At 43.9% G+C, this 17,374-nt stretch overlaps 1 protein-coding gene across 1 annotated transcript; it reads right to left on the reverse strand.

The window, feature by feature from the left end:
• Nucleotides 1-425: 425 nt before the first annotated feature.
• Nucleotides 426-16,507, reverse strand: sgip1b (SH3GL interacting endocytic adaptor 1b). Its single transcript, XM_047589653.1, is given in 25 exon segments — nt 426-3,279; nt 3,373-3,537; nt 3,668-3,732; nt 4,084-4,286; nt 4,362-4,491; nt 4,593-4,748; nt 4,968-5,079; nt 5,403-5,459; nt 5,610-5,760; nt 5,860-5,981; nt 6,996-7,742; nt 7,822-7,890; nt 7,950-7,959; nt 8,040-8,104; nt 8,203-8,273; nt 8,389-8,452; nt 8,616-8,640; nt 9,061-9,072; nt 9,606-9,617; nt 9,765-9,940; nt 10,499-10,556; nt 10,911-10,967; nt 11,154-11,199; nt 11,602-11,665; nt 16,047-16,507. Coding segments are annotated over 25 exon segments (2,670 nt in total). The 5' UTR covers nt 16,057-16,507; the 3' UTR covers nt 426-3,256.
• Between the last annotated feature and the right edge of the window lie 867 nt (nt 16,508-17,374).

The raw sequence follows: 17,374 nt of genomic DNA on the forward strand, positions 1-17,374 counted from the left end.
CCATCCAGGCGCCTGAGATGCCATTTCTGTTACATTTAATTTGTCCACAATATTCATCATTTCTCCATACGTTCATAAATACTAGATATACAGAGGATAAATCACAAGAAAAACCTTTTTAAACTACTCATACTGTCATATGAGGATATAGTCAAACTGGCTTCACTATTTCTGACCAGTCTGAACATCAGCTTTAAAGGCAATAAGCTTAAACTATGTATGCTCTTCCCTCTGAGATGGCAGTTGACCTAGTTGAAACCTCAAGTATAATTAAGTTGTGTCCAATGATATAGTGGTACATTCATTCAAAATAGAGGAAATCTCATTGAATGATTTACATTTCAGAACATGGGTCATTTCACATTGTGACTCGTGTTCCAAAAGTATTAATTTATCATTGAACAAATGAGATGGAGATAACTGTCTCATATTTCCTTTTCTTTATTACCAAGTAAAACAGGTATTACATTATATTGAATTTTTTCATATATTTACTTTTAAAATCTTTGGATGGGAAATTTACATGAAATGTTTGCATATTCTGATTCTAATGCAGTGAAAAAAAAGAAAAAAAAAAAAGAAACAGCCAAGAAGTTGTAGAAAAAAAAACCTTACAGAAAACCTCCAAATATACTGCTCCAAAGTAAGGCAAAGAAAAATGTAAGCAGAAATATAAACAGAAAGAAAAATCGTACTCAAACGAATGTTTCATTTTCTCAGAAAACTAACGGAAATGTTACACTCAGGCCCGAAACTGTGAGTCAACACATTAAAACATTCTATAAAATGTGACGTCAAACACGTATGAACACGTTACATGTGGCAGTAAGCGATGACCGTTTCATGGATACAACTGAACGTGTGTTTAGTGTGCAAGTCAAACACAGGAGGATGTCAAACACCGATAGTAGATGCGTGGAATGACTATACCAATGAAAACATGCCAGATTTATTGACAATGAGTTCCCGAAAGGTGCATCAACAAGAAAAACAGGGTGGGGAGGCTCACGTGAAGGCGAAAAAGTCTCCTCTCGTAGTACTAATACACCATAACACACGCATCATGACCTTGTTGAAAATGGACATACTGGTATTGCGTTGGGAAGACTGGTGATGGACAAATGCAGACTTCATGCGGCACCGTTTGGAGTTATCCATCAACAGTAACACTTTGTTTTTTTTTCGTATAGGAAACCTGCATGTAAAACACTATAGATGAAGAGTGTGGAGTTGAGTCGTTACACAGAACCAAATGCATGAGTGCTGACATCAATAAACCAAGAGACAGTCACAGACACGTCCGTATGCCCAGAGAAATATTCGAAACATAGCTTTTTATGTACACTTTTTACACTTCAGGTTTTTAAATATTGCTATTAGAAAATGATAAAACATTTATTCAACGTGGTGGAAAAGGAAGAAAATCGAACGGGGACACACAGTAGATAGTGGTGTCTTCTTGGTGGACACTTTTTTTTCTTCTTCTTCGTTTCCCTGTGATGTCCCCAGTAATCCTCCTCAGAAATTACGCTCAAAGGAATCGGCCAGGTTTTTTAAGCAGCATCAAAGGCAACTCCTACAATCGTCGGCCCAGGTCCTTCAATGTTTACTCCATCATCAACGTATGGCACTCTCACGTCTGGTTCTGTTACGTCTGTTACAGGGCCTTTCAAATATCGTTTCTCAATAAATTACACTAGCCTTCCCCAGTTTAGTAGCAGCTTCTTCTGTCAAGTCTCACATTTAAATCTGCAAATTAATGCAAATATCACCCCCTACTCAAACCACCCAAGTCCTGTAATGTGAGAACTTTGATGTATCCAAACATTGCACTTGCCCATAGTGGTAAGGTAATGCTTTTGTATTCCACCTGGTCAATCTGCTATGACTGATTCACTGCCAGTATCAGCTCTCGGCCAACTCATTAATGGCAAAATGTCACCAGTAGTAGTAGTAGTAGTAGTAGTAGTAGTGTTAAAGGCTGCAGGTGTTAGTACGGCATTATGCATCTGTTTCAGTCCTGAGCACAGGTGTAGCACTTTGACAAAGAATTATTCACCTGTTTAGTTTTGTGCTAAACAATCGACTATATATGCTAATGTTAGCCACATCAGGAGCTCAGTAATAATCTGTGTTACACTCTTAGCCAGAGATGTCAGTATAAATGGTGATGTTGCAATGCCAGTATAAATTTAACTCACATGAATACTGATACAGGTTCGGTTCCACAGTTAATGTCGTAAACCTTTTTTGAAACTTTGTTCGCCAGCTGTCTAATGTTTAACCAATTAGGCTAACTTCATAATTAGAATTGCTAGTTAAACTTAAAACAGCAGGTTTTTGTTGACCCCTTGAGGTCAATACATTGTAAATAATCACATTTTGGGTTTGGGTTTATCATCTTGTGTGGAAACAGTTGCCTCTATCAGCACATCCAGCAGAGGCAACCATCCACCTGGAGTCGGTTTTATTTATGAAGAGCTCAAATCATCTCCTCCTTTTTGTGATAATATCTTATTATTTATTATTATTTTATTATTTTATGCCGCTTCAGAAATCTAAATCTGCATCTGGATCAGGACTGAGGCACAAACATAATTCCATATATGAAAAGCACCTTCAGATTCAAAGTGCTGATGTTCACCCAGTTCATTTTCAACTGACCAGTCACCTTTAATCACGAGGCTGAAAGATCGGGATGTGTCCTTTTCAAAGCTGTCCAAGCAGAAGAATAAATTCTGCTTAGGCAACAATAAAGACGGTCACGTGTGGTGGAAATTAAAGCCTGAATCGGGATGGCAACGGAAATCAGATGTTAGCGTGTAATGCAAACCTATACTACACTTTCCCCCCATTTTCCATTCTTTTCCACCTGGTTTAAGATTGTTTTAATATTACAATAATCTATTCACATTACCTTTTACAGTGCATTTGCAGTGACAACCGAAAGGAGCTGAAATGAATAAGGCTGGATCACTGTCTGAAACCCACAAAGTCAACAAGAACAAAGAATGAAGGTTCCCCTATATTTTACTCCATGTAAGCTCACAAGTGTTCCAAGTGCACAAAACTAATGATTTGTATTTACTTGCATAAACTCAGCAGCAGTCCGTCTGGGGTTTGAAAGTCAGATATCCTACTTCATGAAATCTCAACCCATGACTCCAATGGTTGCTAACAAGGAATTTTCCAATGCACTAAACATGGGATGGATCCATCGTCTTCACAGTCAAAAGCCACTGATGTCACAGGTCCACTAATTATCCGCCAAATATTTCCCTGTGAAACAACGTGGAACATGTCAGAGAGCGATCACTGGACGGATTACTAAAGTAAAGAGTGATTCATGTAAAAAAAAAAAAAGATACCGACCTGCAGCAAATCTCTTCTTGACCAACGATAGCCGGTAGCCGGTCCCAACGAGCTGGATGTCGCACCCCGACAGAGTGCTTCCCTCGCTGGTGAACTGAACCGCCAGCTGGGAGGGTTTACAGGGACCTTCTAACATCTGGAACCGGCCCAGGAGAGCCCCTACTCCTGCAGAATGCAGTTGATACTGAGCCACTGCCACAAGATCATACGTTTCACAGCAGCGAAAATAATGTTGTACCGTGCAGAGAAAAATGCAATGATGAAAACTGCGAACATGACAACCGTATATACTTGCCTCCATTTTCAGATCTATGAGAAAGACTTGGTATTTTCCATTGTATTGTGTGTTGCTCTGGATTCCTGTGTAAGAAAACAGATTCATGTTACAGAGGAGACATTAAGATAAAATAAACAGGAAAGAAGCGCCCACAAACAAAAGTAGAGTTTTCATTCACAGTATTATTTTTTTATGCTGTGATCTGAATGTTCTTGTTTCAGACTGAAGCTCAAAAACAATAGAAATATGTAACATACAGTAGGCAGCTCCTACAAGATATGTGGGGAAAATTTACACCACAAGGCTCTTTACCCACTGGACAACATCTAAACGTCTCATGTTGCTATTGGGGGAGGAAATGGTGGTGTTTTGGCCGTGCAATAGCTTCCGTGTGTGATTATGTGAGCGCAACTGTAAACGTAAAGAATCCTCACCAGGTGGCCGGAGGGATCATGGCCTGTATTTTGGCTATGCCTCCATCAACAGGAACCAGGAAGTTGATGTTGTAAAGCGGCACCGGGGCGGCCATGGCCTCTGTGTTGTATTTGTAGTCTATTCTTAGGTCCGTGTTGGTGGCGTCGCCTCGCCAACTCACAGCCAGGTTCAGAGGAGTGGACTGGATGCCCTCTGCTGACACCTAAACGGAAAGGGAGTTAGATACGAGGGTGGACGCAACGGATCCAAGTGTTCCAGACAGGCAGATATTTAATACCTGATATTTGATCATATCCACGTTGTAGTACGTCGCCTGAGGCTTCTGTTCGGCCACTTTCTTCAGATGGCTCATCAGGTTTGGCATGTTTACCCAAAACTCCTTGGTGTCCACACTGTCTGTTATATCACTTTTGAGACAGGAGCACGATATCAGCACCAATTAATGACGATAACAAGGTAACAAGCCAGTCGTCTTTCTGTCTTGTACGTGTGAGCCTGTAGTTCTTACCAGCACAGCAGCTGTGGATTGGGGAGGACCTGCTCCAGTCGGCTGTAGTTGCTGATGCTAAAGGTGAGGATGGGTTGAGTTGGGTGGCTGGCAAAATGCCTGGTGATGCCCGCAGGGAAGGACAGCACCATCTCCCCCGTGATCTTCACAACACACCTAGGACAGAGAGATTCAATTTAGTATCAAAGTTTTACAAAGTATGGAGGAAGGATTTTATTTACCATAAATAAATCTCTGCTAAAGTCTTGTCTATATTAGAAATGCTGCGTTTTAAGGGCTTAAATACTCTACATGAAATGAAAAAACTGTTCCCTCTGTCCCATATCTTTTCAATCTCAGCCTCAACCCATGATGACAGGATGTCAGTAGACTAACTTGCTGGGGTCAGCGCCTTTGAAGTAGGCATTGATGGTTTCTGTGAAGGCAGCTGCCACTGGAAGAGTGTCCTGGGGCCCCATGGTAAGTGGACTGGGTCCTCTGGAGCATCCTGAAAACACACACAAAAACAACAGACACCTCTAAAAATCTACACGGAAACCAAGTCTATTCGTCTCGGTCGCACCCGTTTGCCTGGAGGTGGTCGTGGTTTACACACACACACACACAGAGGACAGAACAGAATACAAAAAATGAAAGAAAAGCAGCTAAAAGCAAAACTGAATCCATCATTTGAATCTGGGTTCTCTAGGCGAGTAAGCAGGACATGGGATGGGATGTGCAGCAGTACTTCTACACAGCGGGTAAAAAACGGGGCAGGTGCTTTCAGTCCATGCACTGCTGGGACTATAGCAGCATTGCTGCTGGACTCACCTTCAAAAGCTAAATAAAACCTGCCGTGGTCAAACCACACCAGAGGCTGTGAGGCCTCTGAGTGAGAAGAGACATGAGGAGGAGAGAATCATGGAGAGGGGACAAGACTGTGAGGCAAGGACACGATGGTGAGACACAGACAACACGAGGACTCAGACTGAGATGTGGTGCGGCTCAGAAGAAACGTTTGCTGCTGGCTGTCATTACCTGTGGCGGACAAGTTAAGATCCCTTCCTAAGGTTGGAGTGGACGCCGCACTCTGCGAGGTAATGGACGAGATGGAGGAAGAGCTCTCTGCCCGGGCCAAGGGGGCAAAAGGTGGGGGGCTTCCTGAAACCGGCGGACTGAACGGCCGAGTCTGGGGACGGCACACCAAAAAAACACGCTCTGATTAAACTGGAGACACAACAATATTCCCTCACGCGGCTTAAACATCTCAAGAAAATGTCACATCTACCAGGTCGGTGACCGGCTTCCCCGGGGGCAGCTTTGGTCTCGAGGACGGCCGAGGAGGAGGAGGCGGAGGAACGGGGCTGCCCCGGGACTGAGGCGTGGCAGGACGGGCTGGAGACGAGGGGCCTGCGGCAGATACCAGTGTCTGTGGTTAGCACTGCCTTCAGATCACAGTGAAAAGAGACGTTTATTCGACGCTGGCGGCGACACGAGCTGCCTCCTTGCTTTGAGCTGTTCTCATTCTATCAGCTCAGCAAACATGTGTTTGGCTCTGGGACGCAGCGGAATCACTGCTCGGAGTTGTTGTGTTCCCGATTCGTGCACGAATCTGGCGAGATTATGTCTCTTGATGTCACTGTTGACACAGGCTCCTGTAATTTAATGTTCACTGTCCACAATCACCACTTCAAGGTTAGTACATTTTTGCGATTTTCTGCACTTTCCACTAAGGGACAGTCTCATGTTTGCCATTTGCTAAAGTAAAAGTATTTATAAAACTGAGCAGAATTGTAACACAGTATCTGAAAGTTTCTCCAAAGAAAGGTTGGTTGTTCTATCACAACAGTAGATATCAGTAAGAGCTCCATCTACTTTTCCCCCTTTCTCTTTCTTCCTTTAAAAATACACATAGTTTGTGTTTCTGTCAAGCAAACCTCACCTTCTAGTCATTATAATTAGGAACACATACATTACTTGAATTTGAGATTAATTTAGCCAGCATCTTTGGTCTCAGTCTTTTGTAGTTGTGTGACTTTGTTGAATGTGTCTAATGACATTTATGTGTTATATTTCTTATTAAGTTAGTGTCACCAGTGAATATTAACGTGTTATTACATCACATATAACTGAGTTATTAGGTTCACCACATACATCTGTCTTATATTCGATCATACTGTATTCAATTATCAGTCGTCTTTCTCATTTAAAGTGTAAAATTTGAATCAACTAAAAAACCAACAACAAAACCAGCTGCTAATCAAATTGTAGTGTCTGTTTTTTGGACAATTACAGCTAAGTGCTTGTTCTTTCCTGCACTTTCTGCGATTTTCTTTGGCAAATCATTCTCGACTTTTAACAGAATTCGAATAAACAACTTCCGTCCACATAAACCTGGCAACTGTAAGAGACCAGAGTACTCACTGCTGCCTGAATAGGGCCCTGGGGAAGACATAATTGTCCTGTAGGTGGTGGGTGGAAGCGGAGGTGGCGTGCCCCTGAAGCTCGGAGTCAGCTCCCTGGGAGAGCCCACAAAGTCTTGTATATCGTCTCTCAGGAAAGCACCCTCTGGAGTCCTCTTTCCCCCCAAACCACCCAGGACCAGGGGAGACGTTACTCCTGTCCGAGGGGACCTCCGCTCCGCTGGCAGAGGAGGTACGGGGCTCATGGGGGCGGGAGAGGAACAGTACTCTGCAAACTGCAGCACCTCCTCGTCGATTCCCTCCTCTTCGAGGCATACAGGGGGGGAGCTAGAAGGGGAGAAGTCAGGGGGCAGGGGAGGCGCGGGTTCATCCGGGGGAGGAGGACCGAGCAGGATGGAAGGGGGTGAGTCCGGTGGCGTGAAGGGAGGAGGAGACCCGGGGGAAAACGGCGGCGGAGGTGAAGGCGGGGGTTCGTTCGGCGGAGGCCCGGGAGAAAGGCCGGGGGTAGAGGGGGTGGACGAGGGCGTGTCGGGAGGAGGGGAATCAGGAGGTGGAGGGGGAGCGGGTTCGTCAGGCGGCGGGGGTCTGTCGTCAGTGAAAGTGACCCATCTGGGAGACACTGTGTCCTCGCTGGGGCCGAACACGTCGTCCAGCTCGGGGGCCGGGGAACCTCGGTACGCGGCGGGCGAGAGGACGTTCAGGTAGATGGGGGCCGACCTGCGAGCCGCCCTCCCGTTGGGTAGATCGGCTGCGGAAAGCGTGTGGGAGCACTGAAATCAGAGCTCTGACTGGATATGGATGATACAACATGAGGTTTACGCATTTACCTGCAGAGTCTGAAGGGTAGCCGTAATGACTTCTTGATGGAATGTTTTTTGGAGGAAGCGGAGGAGGAGCTGCGACAAAAGCGACAGTTCAACACCGTGGCAACAGACGACCTTCATAATCATAATACATTAAGTATACTAAGTAGTCAGTAACTAAACAAGACAAAATCAGGGGACACACGCATCCGGAAACTCACCTTTACTTGTTGGGAAAACACTCTGGACTCATTTGACTGTGATTCTGACTGTGGCCTCGATTCTCCCCACGCATCAGCAGGTACCACTGTCACGGGATGAAGACAAAACAACATGTGTTACCTTCGTGAAGTGAGTGAATCCGTTTAGGTGAAGTTGTGTTTAACAGAGGAATAGAGGACGGACCATCATATCTGGCATATTTGTTCTCTGAAGGTAGACAAAAGAAGGCAGGGACGTTCTGCGACAGCCTGTCACTGCAAGAGAAGATAAACAACAATCAACAAACGACGCTCACCGTTAACATGAAGGCAGACCTGCAGCACTGAATGGATATTTGATTTGTTGGATTTTACTAACAGAATGACAGACCTGGGTGTGTCAGGGGCAGGGCTTGGTGTCGGGGTGGAGCGTCGGGGCCGAGCGATCTCCTCACCTACGAGAAACACAGCAAAAACTCAACCGCTGCTCGGCTTCGCTTCCGTTAGCAACACTAATCAAAGATGATGAACAACATGCGTTTGGACTCCTAAGAATTAGCATTGTTGCTATAAGCACGTTAGCATTCAGGTTAAAACACTAAATACAAATGTACTTACAGGACAAATTCCTTTTTATCTGCCCCTGTAAAAAAAATGGAATCCAAATGGAAAATGCATTAAGGATATAGATAATATTATATTGTGAAATAGTGAAATAGTACACCACAAACAAACGTGCATCTGAAATCGCAAATGTCTTAGAACTATGAGCAAAAAGTTTAAACTAACATGTTTCTACTTAATAATAATTTCATAGGTGACTCTAATTTCACTGGATCACTTCAGTCATATTAAGACAATTTATTTCTTTACACACATTTTTATGCATCAGAAACATATGTATTGTGTCGTCAAACTAAGTAAGAGTTTCATTTAATCGGTTTTCACGAATAGCTGTGTGTTCCTGTGCTGTCTGCAATGCACAATTTTAAAACAGGTCAGACAGAGGAGACTAGAAGGCTGTCTGCTTTGAAGCAGCCGGTAGATGGAGAGAGAAACTCACCGGACTGCGTCTCTGAGACCAGCAAAAAGGAAGAGAGAACAGACCTGGGTCAGAGAGTGAGTGACAAATCAGTCAAATGGACACCAACTAAAATTGAAAAAACACAAAACACGCACCGCGCCTCTTTACTTTCACCGCAAAGCCTTAATAATGCAACGTGAGCCATAACACCCCGGTGGTTATGTGGACAACACGAGCGTCACCTACGATCGGACCCAGCGGGTCGTTTCTCATTCACAGTAACTTCCTCTGAGACCAGATCGATAGGCTTAGAGCTGTGTGTTACGTTTTATTTTGCATTAAGTAACAAAGAAGCTTTGCCAGACAAGTAAAGCTGTAGCTGAACAGGAGGAAATTAACGAAAAGAAGTGTGTCGAGTCCTGAACACAGAGGGTGACAGAAACCACATGCAAAAAAACAAAACAAAACAAATGTGAAGCTTTAAAGGGAAGGAACTCTTTATCGAGCATTTCCACCAAGTCAGGACGTGCCATGCAACCTCTCTTGGTGGTGGTGCAGACGTGACAAACGCATGACGGGCTTACCGGACTTCTCCTCTACAAGAGGACAGCAGATCAGTGAGAAAAACAAAACAAGAAACAGATATAGATTTAAACTAATTGCAACATAGTCTGATACAAATGCACAGCTGTTAAAGTGCACCGTGTGTGTGTGTTTCGTGCGCGCTGATGGTCGGCTCTCACCAGAGACGGAGAGAGTGCCAGGCCTCCCACTGAGGCTTTGAGCTCGTCCATAGATGGGGGGACACACCTGGCGCTGTCCGACGGCAGAGGCTTGATCTTGATTTTGAACTTTTTCTTGTTGTCCTCGTCGTCGTCGGAGTCGCTGGAGGAGAAGAACTGTTTCTCCCTGGACGCTGGTGAACACTCGTCAAGGGAAAAGCTGGTTGAGTACAACGTGCTGTACAAGGGAGTAACTGAGCCTTCTGCTGCATTTAAAGCCGTAACAAGGCTGCAGCACAAGAGTGAGTCTCTGTGTCTCTGTCTGCTGTGTCCCAGTTAACAATATTACACCTTCTGAAACCGACACTCTCAGCTAAATGGTCCTGCTTAGGTGAAGTCTCCGTAGTGCCGGCTCTCCGTGAATCCAATCCAAAACGTATAGCTCCCGACCCCTGTGGGAGAACCAACTTAAAATACCAGTGAACTCGGTGTCAGTGGTTAATTAGAGCTGTGGCTCAGTGAGAACTGGAAAGCCAATCCAAATGTAATGCGCCTCTGTCCAGCTGCCCTGCTGCTCCATTCGTTTTTTTTCTTTGCCACTGCAGGGACACACACACACACATGCAGAGGCTATTGATTTGGCCTATTTAATCCCGAAAAGCACTCAACAAATGAGTCACTCAGCCAAACAGGTCAATAGTTTTGCAGGAGAAGAGTCCCCGGACTGCTGCCTCCACTTGTCACTGAAAGGATATCATCGCCCTCCTCGCCGGGACGGAGGCTGAAGCCCTCCTCGTCAACGTCGGGAGAGGCCTGCGAGAGACAGAGGAGGGTCGACAGTCATTACCAGCCCATCGAGCACCGCGACAGAGGCACCGCTGAACTCTTTAGCACCGTGTATAAACGCAGACCAGATTTCACAGATGTCTTTCCCCAGAAGGTTCGGCTTCCTGGCCGAAGCTCGTGCTGACTCACTGAATGTGCAGCTATCGCTCTATTCGCACCATTTACTCTGTAATTTAAAACCTCGCGTCACATGACATTGATCGCAGCAGCACAGAGAGTATTCCATGCCCTAGCTGCAGAGTCTCGTCGCTGCTCTGTCAAATAAATAAAGAAATAAGTAAGATTAATGCGGTGTATGTAAAACAGGTAGTGGATACTTACGTATCTGTCCCAGTCAATCTCCCCGTAGAAACCATTGGGAGCCCCGTTGGCCTTTTTCTAGCACAAACAAAGAAGGAAATATAATAAAGCTTGGGACGATTAAAGTTCGCCAGGTGCCTTAATAATCAATACTAACTGTCCAGCAACACGTTATAACTCCATTACACATCTGTTAAGAAGCAAAGCTGTATTGTGCTCTTTTTAACACCACCACACTTCCACTGACACCTGAAGTGTACGCACATTTCCTTTTTTCCCATTTCCAGTTCCTTCTTTGTCAGGTGAGCTCCTGTTTGAAGAAATAAGGACATGAAAAATATATTAATATTTATTCATTCTTCTGTCATTTGTATGTAAGTCTAAAAGCACAGAGTGTACAGATTTTAATAGTAGTACGTAGTGGTAACGTTCTTCATCACACGTGTTTTAAATCATTTGATACTAGTACAATATTCTGTATGATACAATTTTTAGATTTGGTTATTATTATTTTTTAAATGTTGATGTATAGAATGTATAGAACAATAAAGAATATTAAATACTTTTTGAAATATTTTGTGAATACAAGCACTTACAAAATAAGTCAGTCAGTACCATAACTACCGGTTTCATATTGTGTCATATTGTCAAGCTGTGGTTATACGACGTTGCAGCTTCTCTGTGTGAGTAGTCAGTGCGTGGGTAGACTCACGTTGTGTCCGTCTCCTTGTCTTTCTTTCGCAAACCCAGGGCTTTCCTGGTTCGTTTTTTCAGTCCTATTACAGACAGGGGGAGAGAATATCATTAAGAATTTATTTAAAGTTTTAGAAGCTAATATAAAGGTAACTACCCTGTCATTAAAATCCACTTAAAGGGAAATAGCACTGAGGAGTATTAGGCTGATGTATAGTAACAGAAAATATCCTGTAGCGGACGCTACAGGAAATACAGCAACAAAAATACATTGAGATAAATGAATGTATCGATCTGGTCCGAGCTCCTTGCCATCAGGAGGCAGCCTCCACATACAGTACTGATGTAATCCACCTAAGTGTCCCCCTCCTGACTGTACAACACGGGAAGAAAACACAAGCAAAGGTTGATCAATGTGTCCACTTCATTAATGAGATTCAACGGAGAGCAGGGAGAGATCTACGACAGCATCCCGTCAGCCGAGCTGAATGCCAAGACCCCTGCAGCACTGACGCTTGGCACGACGCCGTGAAGAAATCAGGATGACTGAGAAACCAAACAAGAAGACAGTTCAATGTGTCAAAAACCGAAAAGGTTTCCTGCATGAGGAAAGAACGCTGGGAGGAATTTCACTGCACTACTTCATCCATGCGTCTATACTGGGTCTAGGTGTCACTAATAGTTTGTAAGATCAATCAACAAACATGAAAAAGACACAAAATATAATTAATAAGTCAAATAATGTGATAATCAACTGAAAGAAAAGGAATATGTGTAGTTTTAGTTAAAAAACACACAACAATCTGATGCTCAACATGTTAAGCATTTTCAATTTTTCAGCGCATATGTTTTGTCCATTGGGGCGCTAACAATAGGTTGTGGACACCAATCAGCCACAACATTAAAACCACTAACAGGAGAAGTGAATAACATTGTCCATCTTGTGACAGTTTCGTGATCTGCAGGGAATCTTTTGGACCCTCACCCCGTAGTGATGACACTCCTTGACGGCAGAAGACATCCCCAGCAGGATGCAGCCTGACACGACGCACAGGAACAACTCAAAATTCAACATGAAGAACAACACAAGGTGTTGACCTGGCCTCCAAATTCACTAGATCCCAAACTGATCAAGTATCTGTGGGATGATCCACAGAGGCCCCTCCCCTCATCTCAACTGAGGACACCCTCAGAAGGACCATGTCCGTTCTCTGATGAGTCACAACCGTTTGGAGGCACAAAGACACCTACACAATGATAGGAAGATGGTCATAATGTTATGCCTGATCAGCACATGCTCACCATTAACCTGTAACATTTGAGAATTAGCACCAACCACAATGTAGAGCTAAAAGACCTGTTGAAGACCACTGACCAATTAGTTTTGCTAAAAGTATTTATTTAGAAGATCACTGCCATTTGCTGGATTAACTCTCAGGAGACCTCATGGAAATTCTTCAAGTTGTTGAGCTACTACAGTTCATATTTTCTGAAAGCCCTTCATTAAGTCATGCTTAAAGGTATGAAGGCTATAGGACTTCATTCAGAAAAACCTTTCCCATATATGATTATCAGTGATAATCAACATTGCAAGAAAATGATCAACTGTTGAATTCACATACGGCAAAATAAATCACAGCTGTTGTTTTGTTCCTCTATTTCCCTTCATATATATCGAGTGTGCTGTGGACAGGGTTTTGGAGATCAGTTGAATCTCAAATCTATGCAAGAGAAACAGGAACATGTGTGACGGACAGATGGACACTCTGAAGCAGCTGAGGCAGTTTGTGTTCTGCTTCTCATCATCTCTTGTAGTTTGTAATTTGTAGTTAATATGCCGTGTGTGTGTTAGTGTATGCACTAAAAGACGTTTTGCAGTGTTCAGCAGTTGAGAATCCACTACAGAGTGCCATGGTGTTGGGAGGGACTCAAGGTTGTGGACGCTTTCTTGAAATCGTTGAATCCTAAACCTCACTCTTACTTTGAAATCCTGATAAAAACTTATGACTGTTATAAATCTGAAGGCACTAGAGTGGTGCCTGGTACCATTCACCCGGGAGGACGGACATGTCAGGGCCTGTACTCGTATCTTCATCAGTGGAGGCAGGTTGGCACTGGGAGCTCAGTCATCAACACCATTGATCTTGTGTAATGAGGAACAAATATGAATATAATCCTAATAGTAACAAACATGTATGTGACACATACTGTACAAATGGTCCGGTCAGCTCAACTGATAACACTGTGCATCACACAGCTGTTGTCTTTGTGACCCATTTATAAAGTTTGAGTATGAGATAGACTCATTAAACACAGGCATCATAATTAATGGTAACACCTGTAGATATAAATGAGTTAGGAACAGCTCATAGAATCTGCTAAACTTTGCAATTGTATGACCACAGTGAAAAAAAAAAACATATACTTTATATTACAGCTGGCTAGTATCAGCAAAGCACTATGTGATGTATTGTAGTTAATCCACTTTTCATAATATGGGCTTTATACACATAGTGTGACATCTAAGGTAAGAAAAAACTGGCTAAACAGAGTGGTTTCTCTGTCTCAAGACATTTCCCTGTCAAATGAATTTCATCATAACAATTGACCTATAAAAGCTGCCTTGTTTTTTTTACATGATGCTGCACTTTTGAAAAATAAATCTTGACTCAAAATCTACTCTGGTTATTTCCTCTGAAGCTTTCAGGCTTGCCTGCTAGCCTTGATCTTCGGCTAGCTCTTTCAGGAGCACGCTGTGGCCCTCGGGCTCCAGAAGAAACCTCCTCGCTGACAGTGTTTCCAGCTCTTCGTCTAGTGGCTGTCATCAGCTGATGGAGCTCAGGACAGAGAAAATTACACCTGCAGAAGCTACCAGATAAAACAGAAAGTCCCGGACGACCGGCTGCAGGCGAGCCTTGGGTTAAAACGTTTTGAATTTTAAAGTAAATGTAAGGACAAGGCTTTGTATTACTTATCTCAGCAGTTCACTCTCAAATATATGATGATAGAGTTTGTAATAAGAAGAATTTGTCCCAGTTCTATTCAGTCCCTAAGACAGACTGTTATTTGTCTCTGCTAGGTATCAGCTGTGAATAAATTTTACTCTCGGGGTTCTTCACACACCTACAGCAATGACAACAATGTTATCTGCTTAACAACATCCTGTCTGAGTTGCTTCTTTGCAAAGACACAACTACTTTTTGGTCATTATATTAGAAGTTTGCAAATAAAACGTGCGCTACCACCACCTTTTGACCTCTTTAACTGCTGAACTGCAAAAGTTCACAGCCTAATTCAGTCCTTTCTAGGATGTCCAGCCTCTCTGTCGATGGCGTTAGCTTTCAAATGTGGTCAGGTGACACGTTGTCCAGTCTTTCCTCCTTTTAAATGGGCCCAGCAACGGACACTCTGTCTCACGACGGTTTAAAGTTTCGGCTGCTCTCCAGACGGCTGGAAGTAAGTAAATCAGTCTGATGTCATTATTTGGAAAATGCTCAATAGTGACATAAAGTATGAGTGACTTCTACCTAAGTGGGTGAAACGTGTAAAAGTAAACACGTGGACCTTGAGTACTGGATATCTGAGTAAATTTGATTTTGACATCTAGGGTTGCAAGGTTGTTACAGAAGCCATGTTTTAGTCCAAATAACACTGAATTTCACCAGTGACATCTGACCGCCCATACTGTATAATTAAACACGCATGTGTCCGTGATAATTTTGTGACATCTGTGCGTATTTCCTGGAGCTTGTGATGTGAGTACAATATTGTGGCAGGCTGACTGCAGGCTTTTGCTAATAATAGCCACCTTCCATTACCACGGAGGCATAAATGGCTGATAAAGGCCAAGCATCTGCCATGCGGGGTTACATTTATGATTTAGCTCTCCCATCACACTTCACAACGTACGTTACCTCGTTCAACTTTGGCGCAGCACAATTTACCTTAATTTATGCGACACAATCACGGAATGCACCCGTGGCTTGAGGATCACTCGTCGTATTTGCATTTTGAAACAGTAGCTATGAATGAATGAATGCAGCTCCGATCAAGAACACATCCCAGGGACACAGAGCTAAAGACGGAGCTATAATCTGCACACAAAGATACAGAGACGTGCACAGTCACATGTGGAGGCACAGCAGGACGTTACTACACACACTACACTACGGTGAATGACAGCTCTTCCTTTATACATCTCAAGCCCATACCCAATCACCATAGTTGCCTTTCTATAAATCTGTCACACACACACACACACACACACACACACACACAGTCACATTGTCACACCGGTCATGCGTATAGCTCAGTCGTTCCAGAGGTCCGCGCGGCGTGACAGATCACATCACTGGATCCTAGCTAGCTTTTACGGCCCAGCAGGGACACGAGAGGACAGGAGGAGGACGCGGAGGAGCTAGACCTGGAAAATATAAGTGGAGATGAGTTGACCAGATAATTTACCTTGCATCATGATTGCAGATTTTCATCCTACGTTGCCCTCTGGTGTGCAGGCGGACAGAATTGGAGAGATCCGGCCGGTCAAAAGATGCCTGGGCAGGGCATAGCTAATTGTGCACAGCTCCCCAGCGAGGCACGATGTTGATTTCCTCCACCCCCCCGAGGGCCCGACTCCCAGACACCCGCACGGGGAGAAGGTGGGGTGGAGGAACGGCCCGAAAGGCGGCAGGGGCGGCGGAGGAGACGGCGAGAAGAGACACCCGAGCAAAATGCTGCAAATCGGGGGTGGGGAGGAAGGGGGGGGGGGCGTCCTCTCCTCTGCGCGTTAGGCCCCAGACGCCCCAGCAGCACCGACACACGCCATCTCTGAGAGGGGGGATGCTGAGGAAAGGCAGAGGAGGAGAAAAAAAAACAGAGCTCTACAGAGAGATAGAGGGGCAGAGAGAGGCAGAGAAAGACTGGGAGGGAGAGAGGAGGAGGGAGAGAGGGAGGGAGGGAGGGAGTGGGAGGCTCGCTGATGTCACATCTGCACTAAACCAATCCCGGCAACCGTGGTCACATGGCTGCTGTCCCCTGATGCCTTAACACCTCTCAGCTTGCCTTGATCAGACACAATACGCTCAACTGCATGTACAGGGTCTTACAAAGCATAATACAGAAGCTATAGATAAGACTGAAATCTGACCTATTCCAAATGCTGCACTTGCAGATTTCCATAAAAAAAAAAAATAGATATTATAAGTGTGTTAGTGAGCCTCTATGTACAATCACTGAAATGTGCAGGAGATTCATAGGGTAATCACAAAGTTTATTATACTTCCACAGACTGTCAAATACAAATATTCCGTTAATATGTCTATGTACATGGATGTGCCCTTAAGGCTTTTTCTGAAATCATGAATAGACTTTTAAAAAGTCTAAAAAGAAGAGGAGGGACGATTCTGTCATTAATAGTCAGTCAGTGAACCGGATGATTTTGCCCTTGAATGCCTGATAAAAAGGCCTTGGGTTTCTTGGGAAAAGGAGTTTAAAAACGTTTCATACCGCATGCAGGGATAATACCATGCCGTGCTTTTCTATGCACCGACTAAAAATAGACAGTGGAAGTAGGAAGTGGTCAAACTTTTTTCTCATCCCATAAGAGGTCCTTCTGTAGAGCAGGCTCGGAGCGCTAGATAGATTTAATTAACTGACTTCTGGAGCTAAATGAAGCTTATAATTTCGGTTGGAACGTGGTTTATTCAGACATACTGTCGATATATTTGATGTTATTCAATTCACTTTTATTTATATAGCATCAGTAACAATCCAAGTTGTCTCAGGATGCTTCA

The sequence above is a fragment of the Mugil cephalus genome, chromosome 7 (assembly GCF_022458985.1).
Source record: "Mugil cephalus isolate CIBA_MC_2020 chromosome 7, CIBA_Mcephalus_1.1, whole genome shotgun sequence".
Classification (NCBI taxonomy): Eukaryota; Metazoa; Chordata; class Actinopteri; order Mugiliformes; family Mugilidae; genus Mugil; species Mugil cephalus.